At 39.0% G+C, this 15,455-nt stretch overlaps 1 protein-coding gene across 1 annotated transcript in view; it reads left to right on the top strand.

Annotated features, from left to right (window-relative positions):
- LOC122877905 (inactive N-acetylated-alpha-linked acidic dipeptidase-like protein 2) overlaps nt 1-15,455 on the top strand; it is a 586,509-nt gene that overhangs the window by 403,297 nt on the left and 167,757 nt on the right. The window contains exons 11-13 of the mRNA XM_044200096.1: nt 5,865-5,957; nt 13,848-14,035; nt 14,953-15,081. Coding sequence (XP_044056031.1) covers nt 5,865-5,957; nt 13,848-14,035; nt 14,953-15,081 — 410 coding nt within the window. The remainder of the gene's footprint in view (nt 1-5,864; nt 5,958-13,847; nt 14,036-14,952; nt 15,082-15,455) is intronic.

The following is a 15,455-nucleotide window of genomic DNA, read 5'->3' as shown; positions in this document are numbered from 1 at the left end:
GTCCAGGAGTACGGTATCGGGAGCAATCAATTCTTGAATTATCTGCAACTCAAATCAGCTGTTTTATCCAAAATCAGCAATAGAACCATCAATCTTCACCTTCCTTCCGCATTAGCATTAGTTAATATATCCTCCCCGAAAAAATTACTTTCCAAAATATACAAAATTATAACTAATTCAAATAAAACCATAACTTTACCAACAATCAAATGGTAAGAAGACCTTTCGATTGCTCCTGATACCGACTTCTGGACTCAAATTTATAAAAATATCTATTCCATGACTAAAAAGGCCAACCTTCAGCTCATACAGTATAAGACTCTTCATAGAACATACTACACTGGGGAAAGGCTGTCTAAAATGGGATTCACATCAGAAATTTGCTCACACTGCTCACAAAATTGTCCAGACACATGTATCCACGCCACATGGCACTGCCCACCCATTAAACACTTTTGGAATGATGTCACTGAATCCCTATCCCGCCACCTGGGCTGCTGCATCCCATTATCCCCACTATCGTTATTATTATTACTGTTATTATTACTGATATTACCGTTGCCGTCATCACAAAATATTATTATCATTATTATTATACATGCTATTACTATTTAAATACTTCTACTGTTACCCGTAATTTCTGCTTATTTTTACATTGCTGTTACTATCATTGCTGTTTTATTGTTGTTTTGTGTTCACCCTATGTTGTATGTTTTGCACTTCTAATAAAAAAGAAGTAATACTTACACAACTACATGCATGAAGCCAAATAAAAAATATCATAATGATAAGATTTTTTTTTGTTATGCCCTTAGCAACTTTATCATTTTAAACAAGTGATTCAGTAATTAATCTTTGTTACTATGTAAATTACCTCATGCTATCTCTAATAAATCATTGCTAATTCCACGGCATAACTTGCATGCTCCAGATAATAAAATGCACGTTTGTTTTGAAAAGAGGTTGTGTGAGGAGATCCGCCCTTAAACACATTTATAAAATTCATCTTTGAAAGAATACAAAGACAGCCAAATGGCGTTGAACTCCTGGCGAGAAATCACGCAATTGCTTGGGAGAGATGAGGTTGCTATTTTCTTTCCTAATGTGCATGCTTCTTCTTCTTCTTTTGGCAAACAACCAGATGGAAAGGAGTGTGGATCAGGAAATGCGCATGTCACTGTCACTGGTTTTCAGTTTCAACTTTCTGTCATTGTTTTGGCGTGGAGGGGACAAGGAGCGTGTGATATACATATAATCTACATATTAAGGAGAGACTGTCACTCTTCCTGAACCAGTCGTCCTGTCGTCTGCTCCGAAGCCTCTGAAATCACCACAAACCTATGGCAATGTCTTCCATGAGTTAACCAGGAACTCTCAAACAGCAAGTAAGTCTGTTTCTCTCTGCCGCTGTTTTCTCACATAGACCCGTGCTGGTTAAGCGCTAACTTTAGCGGACAGCTAGTTAGCTAACTTTAGGCTCTATGTAAACACACAATGGCAGAGAGAAACAGACTAACTTGCAGTGTCGGGGTTCCAGGTGAACTTGTGAAAGCCATCGCCGATGTTTTATTATAAATTAAACTATACAACAGACAGACAATGAATTGGCAACTATTTTGCTAATCATTTACATTTTTCATGCAAAAACATTTCATGGTTCCTACTGAGAGGGGCTGTGGAAATATTTGCTTTCACATTTAATTTAGCTTGTGAAAAGACACATACTGTAGAGTCCCTTTAAATATTTTCTCAGAACTTAACTCAGAATCACCCCTTACCTGTAGAAGCAACCCTATCTGTAAACCCATTCATCATGAAGGGGAATTACTCTATGACAAATCTCTCTCGTTGCTCTCTGTGTGTACGTCTGCAGATTGAATACACAAATGAGCCACATGTTCCATCCCTGCTCTTTAGCCAAAGTCATTTGTGCCAATGTCAAAAGTGATAAATGGGTTATGTGGCGCCTATGAGAGAAAGCAGTGAATTTTCATAATGTATTATACAGGAGTGAGAGGGCAAGGAGACAGGCAGGGAGGCAGGGAGGGATGGAGGATGGGAGAGGAGCTGGCAAAATGGACTGTCATGCTGTAGTGCTGTGCTGTAGGCAGGGGACCTCTGTCACACACAGTTTGAGCCCCTGCTTCACATCTTTACTGGCACCTCCTCTGTATTTCCCTCAGATATGCAGCCATCAGCCCCCTTAGAGCTCACAGCCATCCAGCAAGGCAGCAGAGCTGGCAGACACAATTTCCAGTGACTGCTCTGTCAAATGCATCGTATGGCACTGTACAGTATGTGTGTGTGAGTGTTTAAGTGTGGTCTTGTTTTGCTATCTTTGTGAGAGACAGTTTGCATTTTAGACCTTTATATAAAAGGACATTGTTTCTATTTGAAGGCATTTTGATTGTTCCTCATTTCTTTATAGGGTTAAACAAAGAGTAGGATGAAACGCGTTGTTACTAAAAAGATGTGTTGAATGTATTTCCTTCCTCATCAAAACATTTTTCAGAACTTTTAGAGACCTTGGTAGTAGAACAGTGTGAATCTGTCACACAGGTTGCATGCAATACACATTTGGATTATGGCTCATTGCAGTCAGAAGGAATGTGCATGCTTCACCTGCATACTCGTGCACATATACATTATGTTGGGATTCAGGTAGGGCAGGTTTGGTTATTAGCAAAATATCAAAGATATTTCGGAATATTAATACAAGTATTAATATTATCAAAATTATTCATATGGATTAATAATTATGGGGCACCACCCTGGGATCAGGGACCAATAACCAAACGTGAAAAACAGTCTCAAAGGTGGCTGTCCCCTTAAAAAATGCTGATATTTAAGGTACGATCTTACATTAGTAGTGGTGGACAGTGAAGGGTGAAGTCCAAGCAGGACCACAGTCACCAAACAGTCTTTCTTGGAAATTGTTATAAAATTTAGCTTAAAACAGTACTTTGGAAGCTCTGACCCTCTTTCAGGGAAATTACAATAAATGTCTTTCAAATCATTATTCCAAATAGGAAACTAAGGCAATGTTTCTTGAACCCCATTCATTTCAAATAACATACTTTTTTGAAAACAACATAAGAATTTAATATTTCTACTGTCTCTTGAAAAGCTTACGGTTATGGTTAGGGTGCGGTGAAGCATAAATCTCAATTTCTTCATTTCATTCTGTTGCTTCAAGCTGGCAGTGGAAGAGATGGTCCCAAACTGGGCTAGAACATTTCATGACAAACACTCTATGGTAATGTTAAGTGAAAAATATCAGCAAGTCTCCTTTAGCTCTCCCCTATACACATTTCTCTCTTATTATGGAATTTAACTTGGATCATCATTTCCACTTTGCAATCCAGATTTTTGCCTGTTTATGGTAGTTTTTCATCTGAGTGATATGTTGTATATTTGTGCGTGTGGGTGCGTCAATGCAATATGTTCTTCTCGGTGGTTGCACGGATTTGGTGATGTATAGTCTTGCCGTATTTTGTGCATCACTGTCTGACGATACCCATTTGGAATTTAAGTAATTTGAAAACCGAGACACACACACACAAACACATAGGGCTTATGAGTAGTTTCCTCTTAGAAATTATATTTTGCATGTGTGTGTGTGTGATTAGAGCTCTCATTCAACTCTCATCCACTTGACATAATCCAATTATTCCTTGAGAGAGACACAGAGAGAATAAATAATGTGTGAGAGGGTGTGTCTCTGTTTGTACGTATTGTACATGTACTGTGTAGGGGGTGAATGTCTCCCCACATTCACCAACACACAGCAACATCATTTACGACCCGGAAAAATTCCATGGGGGAAGGTTTAAATAAACTCTGCTCAGATCTCTAGAACTGCAAACTGACTTCTTCCCCTCTGAAACAGTAAAGGTGTCAATTTGGATACTTGCCAGACAAGACCAGAGCTTTCTACCCCGGAGGAAAGACATGTTTTGTCATGCTAATGGAGCAACAGCAAGACAATAAATAGACTCTCTGGATTAGTGTAACTAAAGCAGGAGAGACTAAAAACAACATCTTCTCCTCCCTTATCAGTCTCACACACACACACACACACGTTACACATACACACATGCAAACCAACATACTCTTGACTTTTACACTAAGCCTCGCGATTTTTGCAATGTTATTTCCTTTTAAAGTTACTGAAGCCTAGCTGAAAAAAGTTAGTGTAGTCAAAGATATTTTATTCGACAAGCCACAACATCACAGACTACAGAAGCTGTCCCCAGCCACTGGAAGGCAGCCAACTTTGAAATCAAAGCCCTTCTGAAAGAAGCCTGGACAACGTCTGTGTTCTAACACAACAAAGGTTAGAACCAAAGAAACTTCGAATCCTGTATCTCCCAGAGAACTGTGCCAGCAGCCGACTTCGCCCGGACCGTCACCGTCTGCCACTGAAGCGAGACCGCCAGACCGGCCAGGAGACTTCATCAGCTCGGCGACCAACTGCTTCACCTGGGAGCGGCCTCCTAAATCATGCAGTCTGAGCCACAGGCACGTCAGAAAGCTGGCGGAAACGCCTCATCTTTGCCAGCACTTCAAAACAGTAGGCTAAACCACGGTTTTGCTGTGATAAAGAGTTGTTGTCAAATAAAATATATTAATTCCTATTTAGAGAAGTTAATTGCCCTAGCATTACATTAGCATCTTGCAGTAGTTTTTAGAATCACATACCTCACCTCACTGTTGCCAATAAGATTTATTTATCACTCAGTATCTGCTATTTCATCTGATGTGTTTGTTATTGTCTTTATCAAACCTTATTAATCTTTCATTCATTCAGTTATTAGGCATTTAGCTATAAATAAATGTCCTCATTTAATCAGTAGGAAGTTGTCTGTGTGTTTTCTTTGAAGCAGAAGACAAGGTCAATCTTTCGAAAAGAATTCAATCCTTCTTAAGAGACTGATCAATTTAATGGTCAAATTTTAATTAATTTGTTTTTGTTTTCCCGGTTAACCGGGAAAATACATTCATATTCAACTAATTTGCAGTTCAAAATGTGTTTTGTAGGAAACAAAATGCCACCCAGATTATTATTATTATTATAATAACAGGGAAACATTTATATTGAACCTATCTGCAAAATGTTTGTCAACAAATTTAATTTATTTTCCAAAAATGTTAGAAAAGTCAACCCACTGCTATCTCCTACTTATGACTTATGTGCAGTAAAAGAATGTTAGACTTTCTGGATTGGACAAAAAAAAAACTGCCAATGAATGTGATTTAGGCAGAAATTCTGTTTCCTACGAAATATATTTGGCAAAGCATATTAGTAATATACAAACATATTTTGTAGGAAATAAGGTTGAGATTCAATTAAGCTTTGACCCACAACCAAACCAAAGGTTTTGGGTCAAAGTGGCTGGCAGAGTGGATGAATAAGTCAAATCTGCCTAAAACTAACCTGTTGATTGGCAGGTGGCTGGTTTTATTTTTCCACCCTGCATCTAAAGAGTATGTTTTTAACTTGAGCAATCACACAGTGTGTATGACTTTCAAATTGTTTACCACCACTTTCCTCTGATTTCATTTTGTTTTTCTCCCAGTCTGGCATGCTTAAGTTTATACAGCAACAGCATCTTTCACAGACCTGCTGTTTCTCATTTAGCTAATCTCTCAGGGAGGATTACTAACAAAATAAGGGCTCAGTGTATCCTCCTGTATCATCACACTGGGGACAAATTCAGATTCCGTATCATTTAGCAACTCGCATAACAATGTCAAATTGGTCAAGGCTGGTCAAAAACATGTTTGAAATCAGGTACAGGGAATTTCAAAAAGGATTTTCTTTTCCCACTTGTATCTTAAAGTTTGTCTTTTCTTTTTCCTAGAACGAAAGAAGATTACTCTGACTGTTGGAAACCAGCTGTCCAACAAGAAAATCTACAATGTTGTGGGATACCTGAAAGGAAGGAGGAACCCAGGTTTGTATAAATGCTCTGAAGTTTTGTCTTGAATCAAAAAACTGTTTGTCCCAGTATCTCAGTATTTGACAGAGCAGTGACATTCCTTCAGCTATGATCTTGATTTAGTTTGTCTTTTTAAAATGTTGATTACTTTCAGTCACATTTTAGTCATTTGGTTTTTGTTAGTTTTTGTCTAGTTTATGTCAACAAAAAGAGATGTATATAAAGAGATGACCCTTACTTGTTCACTAAAATACTGCCAACTGTCTAGATCAGTGGTTCTCACACTTTTTCTGTCACGCCCCCCATCAGAAACTGAAAAAAGTTCATGACCCCCCCCCAACACACACACACACACACACATAAACGGATTGCATTCTTATCATCATTAACAATATTGGGGGAGCAACAAATAAAAAAGGAGACAAGTTGAATTTGATTGAAATAAAAGCAATGTTTCAGGTCACCACGATAGCATCAGAAAACCTTTTTATTTCCCTACTTAAATCATGTTCATTCAACTAAGTTTCACTCCATATTTTTCCATTGGTCATCCACATTACCAATCCACCTGACATTACCAATTTAAAATTAAATGTGCTTTTGTCCTCTCTGGTTTCTCAGATTTAGCTGTATTAGTCATACTGTCCACAGCCACAGTAAACAAGTTGATGTGATTCAGTTTAAAAGTTGAACATGAGTTGCATCCAAAAATAATATCAGTGGCTTTACTTCTGTAACTGCCTGCCATCATCAACATGATTAAGATGTGTATGAATTAAAATCAGCACTTTTCACATTCGTCTCTCAGTGCAGGAAGAAATTACAGGAACTACATGTACTACTCCAGTGTTCCACAAATACCCTCACTCTGAAGGTGGCTTTTAAATAGAGGAGGGGACCAGAATGACTAAGCTTACTGTGTTCATGATCAGGGCTCAGAACTACTGGCTGATTAGACAAGAAAAGCAGTTTGTGGCTGTGACAAAGGACTGTGGACAAACCAACTGCAGCTGACCATATCATGTTCCTGTGTGGAAGTTAACCTTTATCAAAGAAATACTCAGTTACATTTTATGCTTGTTAATGAACTTGCCATATAGAGAAAAAAACAGAATTTAAAAATGATAGCAAGGGAAAACATGCAAGATACTACTAAGAATAACACATAGGTCAATAAATAATATGAATACATTAGTTATTAAATGGACTATGCATATTCTAGTACATTAAATATATATTATAAAACAAGACACAACACAACCCACAAAACAGGCTCTGAGTTCACATTAGCATGTTAATGACTTCAGACAAGCCTACCCAGCTTACCTAATAAGAGAAACTCAATAAGACAGTGTGTGTATGTGCATGTTTGTGTCTTCAAGCAGAATTGTATGCATGTGTGTGTGATTGTTAAGTGTTTGCATTTGTGTGTGGTGACTAAGAAGCTTGTGGCTTAATGCTAAGAAAGCATTCTATGATCTGTTCTGACTAGAGCTGAAACATTAGTCGATTTATTGATGAGTAACTGATTTTTATAGTGGCTCATTCATTAACTTTATTTTTTGTTCTACTATAAGAAGTTTTCTTGGTCTTCTTTTAGAAAATGGAATCTCTTTGGGGTTTGAAGTGTTGGATGGACAAAATATGCAATTTAAATGTGTCACTTTGCAAATTTTTCGCTATATTTGGATATTTTACAGACCAAACTATGAATCAGTTATTGGAGTTGAATTAATCAATTAATTAAAAAAATAAGCAGTACATTGAATAATTGTAAGTTGAGGCCCTAATAGTAACAACAAACAGTAGGCGATTTTATAAAATAAATCCCCCTTGTTAACCTGCCACCCCCTCTCCATCCCCTAGAAGCAGACAGTGCAGGGTCAGAGGGGTTGTTTAGTTGACTATGTCTAGTCTGCCTGACTCATTGATCCTTTATCTGACTGAGGTTTGTGCAAGTTAGAATCTATGTGTTATAGTTTGAGGATTTTTCATTTCCTGTTTTATTTTGTAGTATTGTCTTTCCCTTGTGTGTCTTTTGGTTTTACTTCCTGTTTTTGTTTGCTTTACCTCCAGTTTTGATTGTTGGCCCTTCCTTGATTGTTTGCACCTGTGTCCCACTGTCTCACCTCCCCTAGGGTAGTCCAGGTCTCTTTCTTTGTTCAGTGTTGGATCATTGTTGCTCCTGTCTTGAGTGTTGTTCCTGTCTGGTGTGAGGCCTGGCTGGTGTTGTTCCTGTCTGGTGTGAGGCCTGGCCGGTGTTGTTCCTGACATTTGTGTGTGTTGCCGTTTGGTGCACTTTTGTTGTACCTGGTTCCCGTGCCCAGTTCCCTGGCATTCTTAACATGAGTTCTGTTTTGGATTCTTTGTCTCCATTGGACCGTGTCTGGATTCTGGATTTTGAACTTTGCCTGCTCCCTATTGGACTTGGTTAGCCTCATTTGGACTCACTTCCCTGTTTCCACCACTGCCAGCCGGTAACCCATTTCCCTGTACCTGTACCTGTATCTGCCTATTTTCCTGTTACCTCTTTGTTATCTGTCTGCCTACCGGTCTGTCTGCCTGTATCTGCCTGTAAACCACATCACCCTCAATAAACACTGTAGCCATCCGTCTACCTCACCCTCATACCGCTTCCTGGTCATCTGCATTTGGGTCCACATACTACACAGCATACGACACTATGGCCCCAACCATGGCTCTGAAATATCAGTAGCCTAACTGTGCTGTGTATTGATGAATGCATGGCGCTGTCCGTTGTGCTGAAGTAGCAGACGGCTTTATAATTGGGACTTTTTCTAATGATATTTCTATGCAGGTTAACAACTATGAATAGTCATTGATCATTGTTAACTCAAAAATAAAATATTGAAATTAAATAAATATTGATTAGTGGAGCTTTAATCAATGTCTGTGGCTAATTACACGGTCATGGTTTCTCTGTGTCTTCCTTTCCTTATTTATTTCAATTCAGAGCTTCTTCGTTCTAGCCCATTCATGAGATGTACTGAGTGAGTCTCGTAAACATGAAAACATTTTACTTACCACTCAAAAGTTTTGGTAAGTGACATACTGGGATATGTTTTTAAATGAATCAGTTTTCTTCTTTTCCTTTCTTTGGTCTCCTCCCATGTCCCAGTCCTGTGTCAGCTGAGGTCATTTCCAAATATATTATGTCCTTTTGATGTTTAAATGGCAGCCCGGCCCCTTCTGATTAGCTGTTTCTGCCCTTATTCTTTTTTAATTGTCATTATGCAGAGGAGACCCTTTATCTTGTCCTTGCCTCACCCCCACAGCCGTCCTCTTCTCCTGCCCTCCCCTCTTCTCGTAGCAATGCATTGCTACTATACCTGTCCTGCCCAGTCACTGGTGGAAAATTACTTTGCTGATTTACAGTGTGATATTAGGCAGCCATAATGGGCCAGTAAAGCAGATAATATGGGCCACAAATCACTGGAAGGAGCGACACTTTAACTGGTTGTTGGCGTTTGATCATATGTCTATGTGCTCATTTATCTCGACCCTAAACAGAATGAATATTCATGCGCATTCGTAATGGTTTTGAGTCATACAACCCACAACTATAGAGGGCCATTTTGCATGAATCTGTATTGCTGTATGCAAACAATTCTTATATAAAATGCTGTTGGGGGCCAGCCGCTGGCATAAACACTGTGGTTGTTTAGGGCCCTTAACCGCTAAGGGGGCTACACAATCAGTGCGGCTTTCTGTGTTGCTCGCTCCTCACACTTTGTATGATGTTAAGTTGACTGACTCGCTCACTTTAAGGCAGGGCTGCCAACTCTCACGCACTTACTGGGAGACTCACGCAAGTGACACTTTTCACATGCTCTCACACCACACATCCATTTTATCATGCAGTGGAAAACATTCGGAACTAATAACATCACTGCGCGACAAGAGGACAGTGCATGGACAGAGCAGCAGAGTGCAACAGCAGCACTGTGCCGCAGCGAGTTATTTGGACCAGCAAGAAATTTACACAAATCTATTATAATGTAATGTATTCCCATACATCAGAGTAATCTCAGTAAGCGGCTCTTCTGGCAGCAGCACAGCGTCTCTTCCTCTCCTCTCACACCGTGCGCACACAGGCAGGAGAGTGAGTTACTATGGTTTCGGGGACACTCTGTGTCTCTGTCGCTCTCACACTTTCTCATGATTCCCAATAAGAGGTTTTTAGGCTAGTATGCCTGTGCAAGATCATGACTGTAACTGTACCTCAATACTAAAATCATTTTACATTTTTGGTTAACATTACACAGGCTTGCCAACACGCTCCCATGCTGTCTGGAAAAAATCTCACGCCAAATAAGAGGAAGCCTCAAAGCCACTCCCTCCACAGGACAAAGTCATGAGTCATGATTAGTTTTTCCAGAGCCCAAAGCACACAGTTTGTGTGGCTTTAGTTGACAGAGGCGCACACACATACCGCTCCAACGTCAGAAAAAACCTTTCATGTCTGCAGAGTTTTGCCTCACTTTGCTCCTCAATTCTACATTGAAATTTTCATAAAACATACAACATTTACTGCAATTCTCCAAAAGACAGGTTAGGTTAAATTAACTAGGCTCCCCAATAATGTGACCCTTGAAAGGCCCCTGGAGGTGAGTAGGCCTACTACAAATTTGAAAATTAATCATCAAATCATCATCATTCGTTGGTATTTATCTTAGCTCCAATTAAGGTGTCAGAAGATGAACTGCCTTTGTAGTCTCATCAGTGAGTATGTGTGTAAACACTTGTCACATAATCAGTAAGAAAAATTTGACAAATCTGAACAAAATACTTCAGCTAAGAATTCCTTCCCTCTCTTCTATTTCTGGCTTTCAAGTTAAATAAACTTCATTTACTTTTCATACAATGTTACTGTTTATAGATGTTATTCATTTTTCCATCTCTAGCATGTGTGTGTGTGTGTGTGTGTGTGTGTGTGTGTGTGTGTGTATTTTCATTCAGTTATGAGTAGTGTGTGTGATTTGGTGGTTGCACTGGGAGTGTTTTGGGGCCACAAACAAAATCTTGTTTAGAGCCACCAAAATCCTAGCGCCGGCCCTGCGCTGTTTGCTTATGTGGAGGGACAATCTGCAACATGAAAGCAGCACTGTAGATTCACCCAGAGCAGCCCAACAAAGCTAGCCCAAAATACTACACAGTCCATGGCAGGGTTCTCAATACACAAATTTAAATAACTCATAGTGGAATATGTTCTTAAATGTAAGTTTGCACACAGGCAGTTGTGCAAAACAGGTTCAGAAACTTTTAATCACAACAAAAAATGTAGGAAAAGCATTAATTGGTTGCAAATAGAAGGAATATTTAAGGTGCACTTATTTGAATCATGTTAATATGCGGTGGCATCCCTTCCCAATATATTTTTTTCACCATTTGAAAACCAGAGGGGTGTTTCACAAATTTGAAAAACCCCAAATTTTGTAACTTCCCTAAACCAGAAATCCGACAAGCACGCCCACGCCCAAGTTGAGAAAGTTTGCAGAACTTTTCATTCTTCCCACTACTTTCTTCACTTTTCATCACCATTTTTGCCTTTAAGGAGAGACTATTGAGACTGTGTGTGCCGTGACCCCCATTTGTACAATTTATCACATCTTGCTCCTCTCTGACGGCAGGCCTTCTGCCTTGCTTTGGATACACATACAAAACACATACAAAACTTGTTAATAGGGTCAGTTGTTGGATTTGTTTTTTTTCATGGGATTTTTTGATAATAAGAAAAAGTGAATATCTCAAGACTTATCCTCTAAAAAGTGCATGTACCAAATATGTACGTGTGTGACCATTAAAGTCAAACTATAGTTGCTGCTTGCAATAATTTCAGTTTAAGAAAAAATTAATTCTCCACCATCGACTATACTAAACCTTAGTTGGTGCCTGCTGAACCGCTAATGATTTGTCCTGGCCTAAGGGCACGACTTTATGTATTTAATTTAATAAGTGTTTCTTATAAATGCTTCATTTAAACTTTAGTGTGTTCATCCCTTCTGAGCAATACATATTCCCATGAAAAAACATACAATTAAATTAAAATATAAAGCAAATTGCACTTTCACATATGACTGATTTGAAGCAGTTAACAGTAATGGTTGATTTACTCTGGAAGCCACTCTCAGTGCAATAATATGTTGTCAGATTCTTAGGCTAAGCTAGCAGGCTTCTCTAAGCACCTCTTTTCTCAAACAAAGTCATCAGCGATCTGTGTTGGGTTACAGGGGTTTGCTCTGTTCTTCTCTTCGCCTGCAGGAAGCTGCTTTGTGCATCCATACTCAACACTCTGTCTTTGTAGAAAATATAAGGCATACAAAGAAGCCTGGAGCATTCATGTTTTTGTGTGTCTGTGTGTGAATGTGTTTCCTTGGAAAACCACACTTGTACTTGAATACTATTTTGTGATACTTTTACTGAGCTATTATATTATACATTTTAATTTTATAAATCTCTGTTCACCATTTACTTTTATAATTCTCTATTCAAATCTCATTGGTTTGGATACAATGACCTCTATATATTATGAAAGCCAATGCACGAAGCAGAAACATTATATATCTGCTTTTCAGAGTGTCTGAAATTATGATTAATTTTAATACAAAAAAAGAGGGAAAAACACATCATCTTTTCAAACTAGATAACATTAAAAGGTAAATGTTCAAGTCCCACTGCACCAACTGTAACACTACATAACTACAGACTACAGACTAAGGGGCAAACTCTTAAAAGCAGTAAGGAAAACAAACACCACTGATAGTTCATTCAACTTCATTTTAGATATAGGAAATCAGTCTTATCATACAAATTTTCACTTGACAATAACAAAAAAGATTAATTTATATATTAGTGATAGTGAAAACAGGTGTGCCCCATAAGGTGGTCTAAACAGTAAGTGACCGGGCACTGCCATGTTGTGGGAATATGTGTAAAACTGCTCTGCAATATATGATACTCTGTTAAACTTGGTGCACTCCTGTGTGTGTGTGTGTGTGTGTGCCTGTAGATAAATTAGAAACTGTGACTGTCAGCATTAACAGAGGAATCTTAATATTCAATGCTTTGTTTCTTATTGTGTATTTTTTGAAAGTGTTGTATCAGTCTAGGTCACCCTATGATAACCTGAGTAGGTGGCAGCTTCCAGTTAGGTGAGACTGAGAACGTAAAAGCACCGTCACTGTTATAGTCTCCTATAGTAGTAGGAGAGTAGGTGCCAGTTTTCTGTGTGGGTGTAGGTTTTATTTGTTGGGTTTTTTTTTCTTTCATGTTTGCCTCTGTTTAATTAATATTTCTGTTAATAAATGCCTACACATCTGCTTCGTCAACATCCACTTTCAAGTTTTCAGCAGCAGCACTACATCTGCTTTGACAAGATCTGGAAACTAGAAACTTGTTTCATATTGGTCCTCATGACAGCTTAACAATACAAGCACAATTGAAATTGCAAAGCAGTGGCTGAGAGGAGAGTGGCTGGTAGGTGAGCAGTGATCCACGAGGGTTGAAACAACAATCTGGCGATGAGTAGATGAGAAGCCGGGGTAGATATACTGCATATGATGCGCTGATTAGAGGCAGGTGTGTTGGCTGAGTGGAGTGATTGGAGGATGAGCTCCAGGTGAGTGGGAGCATTGGCGTCGAGAGCCAGTGGAGGTAGACGGGAGGAGCAGCCACGCCCACGGAGACACACACACACAAACAAACAGGGGAGAGACAGGAGACACAGGGCAGGGGAATAATGGCTGGAAACACTTAAGGAATGCAGACAAACTATCACGGCCGTAACAGAAATATATAATACATATGGTACAGTAGCAATATTCACCAAAGAAATAAATGCATAAATGAAGCTTCTTTTTTTCTTCTTTTTTCATTTGTCTTCAGATCGCTATGTGCTGGTTGGCAGTCGCCATGACAGCGACCAGGGAGGTGGGTCTTCAGCCATTATGAATCAGCTCATTGCGGCGCTGACAGAGCAGACCAAACAAGGATGGGTGCCAGACCGTACCACTGTGTTTTGCTCGTGGGGAGGCTCAGCCCTAGGGAACATCGGGTCCTATGAGTGGGGAAAGGTCAGCAAGCACAAGAGCATCTGCTTTATTAAATGTCATCTTAGGGGTAAAAAGGTTGTGGCTACTGGAATGATTTAAACTGAGGCCGATGTAAAAACAAAATAAATGAAAGTAGGCACTGGCAACATACATGTATACCATATCATAATACAGTACATACTATATAAGGATCACCATACACATAACGAAACCTTTTCATCTTTTCTGAAAAACCTTTCTTCCTCCAACATATGCTACTATTAGGGCATGCTAGGAGTTAGCCAGCTAACAGCCAAAATACTAATACATGAAGATGATATTTGGATTCATGCAGCAGCTTGTACTGAACATGAATACTTTCCAGATGGAATTCAACTGAACCTTTATTATAAGTTTTCAAATGTAAGTGGAAATGGCCACAATTGCACAAAGAAAGAGGAGAGCCAAGCAAAAAAAAGTGGGTGTACTACTGTATTCTCCCAAGATAGGAATGCTGCCACAATAGAAGAACAACCCACCACATCTGCAATCAAACAATATTGTTTTGTTTGAATAGGTCTCATTTGTGATTGACTACACATTATTCTTATTCCCACATAACTCTATAGTTTAGTTTACAATGACTTCCTATAGAATTAGAATAAAAACATCTAGCTCACAACAAAAAATGTTTGTGCAACATTCTTACGTATACTTCATAAAACTCTCCGATTAGATTCAAATTTTGCTTTTAATCTGATGGTTTTAAATGAGATAAAAGTACATTGCAAGCAACAACAGATGACAAAGAATGACTGCCAAGGAAAATGATGTAACCCTAAAAACTGGAAAAGGACACTTTTTTGTGGACTTGAGATAATGATGGTAATGTGATGAGTGTGATGACAACAATTACACAACTGTGTGTGTGTGTGTGTGTGTGTGTGTGTTCCCTTCAGGATAACAGTGTTGTCCTGAAGAGCAGTGCAGTGGCCTACGTCAGCCTGAACTCTCCAGTTAGAGGGACAGAGACTCTCAGAGCTACAGCTTCTCCAACGCTACTGCAACTCACTTCAGATATACAGAGAGTAAGTATTACTGCTGCTGCTGGCTCTACCACTACTGCTACTACCAGTACTAGCACTTCTATGACTGCTAACATCACTGGAACTCACTGCAGAGGTACAGTGTAACTAGAAAAATGACTACTACTGCTACTACCAATAGTACTAATACTGCTGATTTTTTTTCTAGTGCTACTACTGCAGCACACCTTAGATATTGAGGGTAACCTATTAGTGCAATTCACCCCAAATATGGCAATACCTAGCAATTGTCTTACTTTAGATAAAGGTTAACTAGCAATATTATTTCTACTTCTAGTAGTAATACTACCACAACTTGCACTATGCAACATTAAACAGTCCACTGAAAGTTGATTGTGACGTTGAAGATTTTGTCA

Source organism: Siniperca chuatsi, linkage group LG6 (assembly GCF_020085105.1).
Source record: "Siniperca chuatsi isolate FFG_IHB_CAS linkage group LG6, ASM2008510v1, whole genome shotgun sequence".
NCBI classification, from domain to species: Eukaryota; Metazoa; Chordata; class Actinopteri; order Centrarchiformes; family Sinipercidae; genus Siniperca; species Siniperca chuatsi.
This window is presented reverse-complemented; position numbering and strand designations above follow the sequence as displayed.